This window comes from Sphaeramia orbicularis, chromosome 21, assembly GCF_902148855.1.
Source record: "Sphaeramia orbicularis chromosome 21, fSphaOr1.1, whole genome shotgun sequence".
Lineage (NCBI taxonomy): Eukaryota > Metazoa > Chordata > Actinopteri > Kurtiformes > Apogonidae > Sphaeramia > Sphaeramia orbicularis.
In genome coordinates, this window is record NC_043977.1 from 39,858,018 (window position 1) to 39,868,316 (window position 10,299).

At 36.2% G+C, this 10,299-nt stretch overlaps 1 protein-coding gene across 1 annotated transcript in view; it reads left to right on the top strand.

Moving 5' to 3' along the window:
• Positions 1–9,623, top strand: part of LOC115411828 (interleukin-1 receptor type 1-like) — a 34,677-nt gene extending 25,054 nt beyond the window's left edge. Inside the window, exons 9-12 of the mRNA XM_030124035.1 lie at positions 126–272; positions 2,560–2,724; positions 6,306–6,512; positions 7,764–9,623. Coding sequence (XP_029979895.1) covers positions 126–272; positions 2,560–2,724; positions 6,306–6,512; positions 7,764–7,957 — 713 coding nt within the window. The 3' untranslated portion in view covers positions 7,958–9,623. The remainder of the gene's footprint in view (positions 1–125; positions 273–2,559; positions 2,725–6,305; positions 6,513–7,763) is intronic.
• The last annotated feature ends 676 nt before the right edge of the window (positions 9,624–10,299 follow it).

A 10,299-nucleotide genomic window follows, 5' to 3' on the forward strand; every position in this document is an offset into this window, starting at 1 on the left:
CATCAACCCTTTTTTCTTGCAGGTAAAATTACCACAGACTGCTGACAATAATTGCTACTTCTATTTTTATGCTCTCAAGCAGTTTATTTTGATGTGTCAACACATGTGTGTCCTCCTCCCTACAGCGAACCACAGTTTCCTCTACACCAGCGTGGTTGTGTGTATCGCTGCCTCCGTTATTATCCTGGTGCTGGCTGTTTTCTTCTTTTTCTTCAGAGTTGACCTGGTGCTTACTTACAGGAAACTCTTGGGAATGTTCTCCAAACAACAAGGTATCAGTCATACCATTAGAAAATAAATAGACTTTTCTGCAGAATCACTATACTGAATATGCCAAGGATTTCTTGCCAACAAAACTGGGATGATGTTGCCCTTAGGCTGACTCTGATCAGACATGATTTTAGTATTAAGAAAAGCAATAATCAAGTTTTCCCAGAAAAGAGAAAATACAACAGAAATCACTGAGGTAAAATCATACAGAAAGATATTAAAGGTGGGGTAGGAGATGTTTTCCTGGAGCATTTTTTACTATATTGCTTAAAATTCCCTTCACACCCTGATTACAACCAATTAATCAAATGCTCTAACACACAGGTGTCAAACATGCGGCTCGGGGACCAAATCCGGCCCTCCAAAGGGTCCAGTCCGGCCCTTGGGATGAATTTGTGAAATGCAGAAATTACACTAAGATACAGGGGTTGGACAAAATAATGGAAACACCTTCACCTCAAGATGATAATGCCCCAATCCATACAGCTAGAATTGTTAAAGAATGGCATGAGGAACATTCTAATGAAGTTGAGCATCTCGTATGGCCGGCACAGTCCCCAGACCTCAACATTATTGAGCATTTATGGTCAGTTTTAGAGATTCAAGTAAGACGTCGATTTCCACTGCCATCGTCTCTAAAAGAGTTGGAGGGTATTCTAACTGAAGAATGGCTTAAAATTCCTTTGGAAACAATTCACAAGTTGTATGAATCAATACCTCGGAGAATTGAGGCTGTAATTGCCGCAAAAGGCGGACCTACACCATATTAAATTATATTTTGTTGATTTTTTAAGGTGTTTCCATTATTTTGTCCAACCCCTGTAATAACAACCCTTTTAGTTCAGGTTCCACATTCAGAACAATTCAATCTCAAGTGGGTCAGACCAGTCAAATACTATCATAATAACATATAAATAATGACAACTCCAAATGTTTCTCTTTGTAAATGTAAATATTTTCATGTATTTACACTAAAAGTATAATTTTGTAAAAGATGTGAATAACCTGAACAAATAGGAACAACCTGAAATGTCTTAAGAAAAGTAAATGGAATTTTAATAAAATTCTGCCTGTTTCTAAATGTTTTGTGTATTTGTAGATCCACTGTGATCTTTAAGTTAAAATGCACATGTGTAAATGATAAACTGAGGCATAATATTGTTAAAATTACACATATTTTTTCAGTTTGTTCATGTTATTCACATCTTTTAAAAGGATAGTTTGTGGATTTAAACCTTTTCATCATGTAATTTTACTTTTTTCGCTCTAAAACATAGAGAAAAGTTTGGAGTTTACATTATTTATATATTATTATGTGATTATTTTACTGGTCCAGCCCACTTCAAATCAAATTTAGCTGAATGTGGAACTGAACTAAAATGAGTTTGACATCCCTGCTCTAACACAAAAATGAAAAAAATTTAGTCACCTGTGGACCATCAGGACTGAAAAAACACTATCCAATCATTTTAACCAGCCCATCGAAATGATTGAATGGTGTCTATCAAACTCAACTGTCATTTGTCCCTCCCCCCTCTGCGTGCACGAATTGCACATTCTCAGAGGCTTGGAGCACTTTTACAGGAAACGAAGCAGGGGGGTGGGGGTGGGGGTGGGGTGGGGGTGTTGGAGGAGAATGAATGAGGTATGCATGGAGCCGCAGACCGGGGGTGAATCCACATGGCTGACCAAGACAAAAAAAGCCTGGAGTTCAGGAAAAGTGAGCAGGCAGACTCACTTCACATGAAACTCACAGGAAGACCTTACCAAAGCAAAAAAAAAAACCCAAAGAAAACAAAGCAATGCAAAATTGTGGAGACAGTACAGTATTAACAGCAGCAAAAATACAAAAACAAAGACAGGAAGAAACATTCAAGAGTGAAACATGACATATAATGGGAAATCTGCTATTTATATTACTATCTTATATTATTATGTTATTATATTTATATTATATTATTAGTGCCATCATGTTATAGTATGAGTAACATGACATCGCAACAAAATATTTCTTGTCATTTGTCTATATTTAGTATTCTAACAGTTCACTCTTTGAAAAGTCACTTAAGAAATCTGAGAGAAACAGATAGATGTTTACATTTGCCTTTTGGTAATTTTAAAACCTTTCTGTCAGCATTAAAACTTTGAAAAAATATAGAAAATATCTTAAGAAGTATTAAAAGTATTTTACGAAAAGGGAAGATTGTAGTGCCAAAATGTGAAGAGCGAAAAGATAAATCAAATCATCCTGTTTATGTGCCAATTAAACACAACATATCTCCTCCACAGCTCCAGATGAAAACCTCTATGATGCTTATGTGACCATTTATCACTCGGATGCCTCGAGTTCTTCAGAAGTTATGAGCTTCGCCTTCCAGCTGCTTCCTGACAAGCTTGAAAAACAACATGGTTACTCCTTGTACATTAGAGGTCGGGACGACTGCCCAGGAGAAGGTCTGAACAGTAGCACACAAGACGCACAAGGCACAACAAACAAACAAACAAACAAACAAACAAATAAATAAATAAATATAAAATAATAATAATAATAATAATAATAATAATAATAATAATAATAATAATAATAATAATAATTTTAAAAAATAGATAAATAAAAGAGACCACTGTGTTTTCTCTTTATCGGCATGTGCAAGATTTCACTCAAATTCTGAATAACTTTGCAAATACTGACAACTGGCATAAAAAATAACATTAACAACACAACTGTTTGTCACACCTTAAATAATGCAAATCAAGAATCTGATAGAAATAGATATGTTTCTTTCAACACCTGGCACAAGCACAATGCCTCTTGTACATGTAGGTTAATGTTACCACAGTTCTGATGGCGGTCATGTTAACAGATTAGAGCAGTGATACTGTCTGTGTGACAGGAAGTGTTGTGTGTCATATATAAAATAGAACATCGTATTGCTCACATGTGAGGCAAAAACAGACAGTGAAAAACCCTACTGATAGTCCATTTGCATCATTTCGACAGGACAATATTTTCCATAACTGACATGTTTTAATATAGTGTCCAATGCACCCTCGTGTCTACATCACATGACCGATTTAAGATGATGTCGATGAGGTGATGAGTCCAACTTGTGTGAAAAGTGCAGATGTCAAAGTAGTACTGTGAAGTCAATTGTGTTGAAAGACCTAGTAAAACCAGACTTAGGACACACAATAAAAACATAATTTTGCAATATTGTCATCACATTGGGTGTGTGTTTGGTGCAGGAGGAGATGGTAAAAACGGGTTTCTAAGGGAAGTGCTTGGATGAAAAAAAAACATATCCATATCCATTTGGTAGAAAAGTGCAATACATCAATCAGATGTGTGACATCTTATGACACCAGATTGTTTTGTAAACAGAGGTATATAATTTTCATAACAAATGCCTGAGACATTGCCTGCGTTTTCATGTTAATCGTATATAACTATGATATTTGGTAAATTTGTATTTTCTTTATAATTTATGTTAATTCTAAGTAATATTCTAAGTCATAAAACATGGTTTGCACAACATCTTTTTGGTGAAACAGAAAAGAATCTAACTTTTTCCGACTTTTTCCGACTTTTTTCAGATGTAGTTTTTCAACATTTTTATGGAATGTCCTTTGTGATGGACAATTTTCTTTTGTTTTCTTTTTTTTTTTTTTGTATAAAGTTGTGAAACTCTTGTCCAAAAATGTGGACAGAAAACCTATAGCTGGGTCTTAGGAGGTTAAAACAAGGCAGGGTAAACAGCTTTTTAGTGAGAAATATAAAGGCAAAATGTAAAAGTATCCAAAAATGGTCAAAATACACTCAGACTCCTAAGGGTTAATGTGCTGCTGGTATATTCTGGTGCATGGTTTCTCTCACTGCTGAAATCGTGTGACTGCTTGATCTCCTCACTTTTCCCAGAAACTGTGATTGGTGAAATGAACTCATGCTGATAGGGTGCCACCGTGAAACTCACTGTAGGAAGTCAGATAGTAGCAACACCACCGCAGTAGCACAAACAGCGTGAACACATGCACAGATGTTAAACAGGGTTCAGGCGGTGTATGACACATGTAAGAGATCATAAACTAGAGCCATAAAGACCCAAACAACCACTGGTGACCAAAATCATCTACCAATATAAAATGTTTAATAACTTCTGATTCACTAAAACTATCAATACATGTAAATAATTGGTGTAAAATGCAGTTTGTCATCTTTTCATGGTGATCAGACATGACACATTTGGACGTTCAGTGGCGCTGTAGTTACTATGGAAACACTGTTGTCTTCTACAACATTGATTCACCAGTAACACCCACTGAGTTGGCTCAATGACAGTGGATGGACACACTTGGTTTATGTTCAGTTAATGATATATTTAACAGAAAAACTAAGTTTTTCTTCAGTTTTCTCTTTTTTTGCTATAATAACCCTCAAATATAATCTCAGCATGATGATTAAAGTACATGATCAGTAAATTAGATATTTGAAAATACCTGTTTTTTACTGAAAAAAATGCAAATTACAGAGGATAATATGAAAAATGGCGATGGTTTTTATGGGTTAAAGTTGGATCAATGACAGTGGATGGAAACACTTGCTTTATGTTCAGTTAGTGATACATTTTGTTGAAAAAGTCGCATTTTCTTCATTTTCCTCTGTTTTTGGTATTATGACAGTTAACTTTAATCTGCGCTTTTATGAACATGTACATGATCAGTAAATTAAATATGAGAAAATACCCGATTTTTATTGAAGAAACACAAAATACAGAGGATAATATTATAATAAATGGTGATAAATCACTTAAGAAAGCTTAAATAGAGAGAAAATTTCATTTCAGAAGTACCACAACAGTAACACTGGGTTAAAGGAGTTTTACTGAGCTGAGTTCACCCTGCACTGTAAAAAACAATCCTGTTGTTTTTACGGAAAAAAAACTGGCAGCTGTGGTTACCAGAACAATACTGTAAAAAACATATCCAATTGTAAACATATTTACAGAGTAACATGTAGATTTATCATTTTAAACATGTATATTTAACATTGGATTTAATGGTAAATGGACTGCACTTATTTAGCACGTTTTCTCCACCTTCATGGTGTCCAAAGCCACGAGGTCCTACTGGGACCAGTTTAGGGTTCAGTGTCTTCCATGGACACTTTGACATACGAACAGTCAGAACCAGGATTCGAACCCCCAACCCTTTGGTTATTGGACGAGCCGCTCTACCAACTCTACCAACCCATTAATTTACAAGTTTAAAATGGTATATTGTTAAGTGTTTACTTTTTTATAATTTTTTTATTAAAAAAAAAAAAAAAAAAAAAGCAAATACACCGTTATTTCAACATTATGGTCTTGCAATTTAAATGGCACCACTTTGTTTTTCAATGTACAGTTTTATCTTCTAAAAATAATAGAAATACATCATTTCTACATACAAATTTGGTTTTGTTCACATACTCTTCCTGTAAGAACTACAGCTATATTTGATTTAATCGTCAACACAAAAGTCTTTTCAAATAAACAACTTTGCATTGTATTGTCACTTACAGTTTTTTTATGTTGCAATTTTACAACTTTTAGGTGTTAATTCTACAGTCATTTTTTACAGTGTGGGAATGTTCAGAAGTATTGAAACAGTCAATGTGGTGCTTTAATTTAGCATGATAGGATAACAGGCTGACGATATAATCATTTAACTATGATGTCTTGACAGTAAGTCTCAACATTTGGATTTCTCACATCATATTTATAGAGGACCATCCCACAGACTCATTCAAAATACAATGACAAATGTGTGAACCGGCGTTTTCTACCAGTAAGAATGAAGTTGAACACATGTACAGTAAATGTCATCATAATCTAATACTGACTGAAACTGAAATGAGTGGATATGAAACCTTGTTCACATAACAGTTGTTAAAGACAAAGAAGCTTTCTGATACCTGAAAAAATATGTTTTAGACCACAACCACATAGTTTTGCTACATACTGAAATATGTTTGACTTTCTGTGTCTGCTCTTTTGCAGCGATGCATGATGCCATTGCTGCGACACTGCACAGATGCCGCAGAATGATAATCATCTTGTCTGCTGAAGCTAAATCTTCCACGGGTTGCAAAACAGAGGAAGTGTCACCATTATCTGATGGCCAGAACCGGCACTACTATGAGCAAAAAATTGGCCTTTATGATGCTTTAATCCAGAACAAACTACAAGTGATTCTGGTAGAAATAGGTAAGGACAGACCACTATTTCCTTACTGCATTGTTGCCACCCCTGGTATTTTGTTTTTACCCCTCAGCCAAGGGGCATTATAATCATTTGGTCATCTGTCCATCTGTTTGCCCGTCTGTCTGTCCATTCAACGACATAATCACATTATCTGAAGAATGCATTGAGATATCTGCACCAAATTTAGACTGTGGATGCATCTATCTTGGCATGGAGCAGAAGTCTATTGAAAATAGGTGACCTTGACATACTTTTTCATGGTCAAATGACCTTGTGTAGTCATAATATCTGAGTACTTTCACATTTAAATATATATGTAATAAATTATACACAAAGACAATCTAAGCTAAATTATAGGGCAGTAACTTTCTGTAGAATCTTACACTATATTTGGCTGAGGGGCACAGCACGTCATGTTTTCATAATGAGATCAGGAGATGTCGTCATTTTAACTAACCCACCACAGCCCTCCAGACTGCTATACATGACAGTAGAAGGGGAAATCAGTAACACTGGCCCTGAAAATGTGACGGGCTCCATTTCAGGGGGAAATTTACGCTAAAAGATGGTTGAATTATCCGTCGAAGATCCCACAGTTGACTCTTCAGGTCAAGAAGTTCTTTTTAATTGCTCAGTTTACATTATAATAAAAGGACTAAAGAGGCAGAACAGGCTGATGGTTCACTGGTGACAGAAGTCAAGACCTCAGAAGGGTGTAGCGGTTAATAAGTCATCTGCCTCACTGACATAATGATACTTGCAGGTTTTAATCCAAAATAGTATTCAAACACCACCATGGCTCAACAACACAGGCTGCAGATATGGTCTGTCTGTTGTTGGTTTCTGGTAGGTTTAAGAGCACTTCAGAGTGTCAGTAAAAAACTGTATGACAGTAAGAAAAATCAGCTGAGACATTCTAAGTATATTGAATTTTGGGGTGGGCCTGTCTTAGGTGGTAAAACCAGTGTAATTCATCAAACTAATCCTTTCAGAACCTTCTACAGTTCTGCATAAGCATCTTGTGATTCTGTCATATTTATGTCCCTGAACTCCTCCTGTCCATCCTCATCTGAATATTCAGACCCTGGTCATCACATTCTCAACTTCTTTCTGATTATGTAGTAATTTTGAGAATCATATGGTGGATGGGGATAGAACAGGGGAACAGTTACACTTTATTTGACTTTACACCTTTAATGTTTAGGTCAACATACAGCTGATGTTATTATAAAGAACACTACTCTGCTCTAACAGATGGTCCAGTGGATTACACCTGCCTGCCTGAGTCTCTGCGCTACATCAAGAGGAAACAAGGAGTCCTGAAGTGGAAGCCAGCTTCGTCTGGAAGCCACAAACTCACCAGACTTTACTCAAACAGAAACTTCTGGAAGCATCTGAGATACCACATGCCTTCTGTTCCTACAGGAAAAATCCATACTATGGTTTAAATCCAATTTAACCTTCTTGAACCTTTCTAAGGCCAAGAAAATACGAATGTTAATATTCAGGTTTGTTTCTAAGAAACACTGTATTTCCTGGAAAAAAATGGAGCCAGTATCCGTCAATTTGTCATACTGACATTTGTCATTCATCATGAACTTATCAATGGGAAGTCGTGACTGAATAGTTACTAGTGACCTGCAAAGAGAAGGTCAAGGCAGCTGTTGGATTACTTTTGTCAAAATACAGCTATTATTTTCATTCAGCTATTACATTATCGTTTTTGCTGAGCAGTGCAATAAGGCCACAGACTTCTACACTGGAAAAACTGGATGACAAAACCCACAAATTTCAGTTCTCTTTTTACTGCAGCACAAGAAACCTCCAAAGTCATTTCAGTTGTGTGTAACTTGTGTATGAAATTAATACAAAGTCTGAAGTTTCACAAAAAACAGGAGTTATCATGTTTGCACTATTATGTTTCAGTATTATTTTTGCTAAACCTGCTGTGTATATTTTAGCCTGTATTTATTTACCACTTTTTGTATACTATATTGTACTGTATCATATTGTTGTATTGATTATACATGAGCTTCTGTTCTCTAACTACTGCTCTATGAATGAGAGAAATATTGTTCATGTAAGTTATCATTAAACATGTTGGACCTTTTGAGCTGCTTATTATAGAGGAAAAACAAAGCAAAGGTATGAAGAAATTTTCTCTGCCTTCGAACAGTGTTGGAGTCAAACTAACACACAGATGAGACTGTGGTTAGTGGCTGATGTGCTGTGGGGAAAAACCACACATAATATGTGAGAACAGTGTGGGCCAGCGAACGTAACATATCTCCACAAGTGGGTTTTTTTGGGAGGGTGTTTTAGTATATGTGAGACTGTTACAGGGGAAATCTATTTTATGATTTCTGGTAATGTGCAGGGGCAGTATTTCCGTTTTCCATGCTATTATGTGAAGGTTATGCAATCTTATCAAATGTCATGTCATTTTCTATGATGGGTTGACACTGGGTTACGAAATCGTGATAAGGGAAGACGTACCACTGTGAACATATTCTCAGCAAAAATAGCTTATTTCTTTCCACCAGTTAACAAATGTTAAGGTGCTCTGATGCTGGTTCATGATAAACGGTGCAGTGATCTGGCATGAAGTTCAACAATTAAATGTCACTAATGCGGGTTATCTGACTATGCTGTTGTAGCTGTAAATAATGATGCTAAGCTAATGGTAACACTGTTGCCAAAGTATTATGATTTTTATATGAACAGGAAAATAAATTGAGAAGTAGGAGAAGAATGAGCACCCAGTAGTGCCCATGGATGTTTTATTTTAGACATGGATTCCGATTAGGGATGTAAACAGTTAATCGATTATCTATTAATTGCCGATAAGAATTTGCTTGATTGAATTATTAATTGTCGGTTAATTGTCCTTTTCCACAGTGGGATTTGTAGTGTCGACAGTAGGGGGCACCACTGCCCAAACTAGGCTTCATTGTTGAAGTTGAATAACACTGCAGCTGGAATAGCCGGTCACTGAAGCGGACCATGGCATTGTTGAGTTGGGGGGGGTGGGTGGCATCTCCGCTGAAATCTCGCTCCATTATGTCAGGTAGTGATACAAAGTCAGAAATGCCTGTTTCTTCTAAACTGCCCCTCTTCAGATCCATTTATCTTATTGAATTTCTCTGCAGAATTTATTTAGTTCTACTCTATACATGCCATTGTCTGTACTGTATCCAAAGGTTCAATAAACCAGTTATTAAGGAATATGACATGCTTTTTTCATGAAGTACATAAACAATATTTAGCTTCTATTCTTATAGACCATATCGAAAGAGAAATTCCGGTTCTCAGGAAAATCGCCGCTTATCAATTAATCATTAATCAATCGATAAGGTCAACCGATTAATGATTAATGGATTAATTGATAATTTGCATCTCTAATTCCGATGTAAAGCTGCTCATTGGTGTTCTTTTGGCTTCCATGTTCCTTCCACATGCTGGTCATGGCACATTCAGATTACAGTCACTGTACATGTAAACTACTACCTTACCTGCCACCCCCAATCAGAGCTCAGACGGCACAGTGCAGTGAAGTCCCAGATTTTAAAACCTCTTGTTTTTTTTTTTTAGATGTTTTAAAGCATTGATAACTTTAAAAAAAAATTACCTTCTCTGCAGGTTTAGCTGTCAATGGTTTTACAGACATTTCTTCTACAAGCGTACCACCATTGGCTACTAGTGGAACTGGCGTCACATCTGAATACATCTAGGTCTCATACATCCATGATTGTGACTCTGGAAAACAGGGCAACATGGGATGTCAATTCAG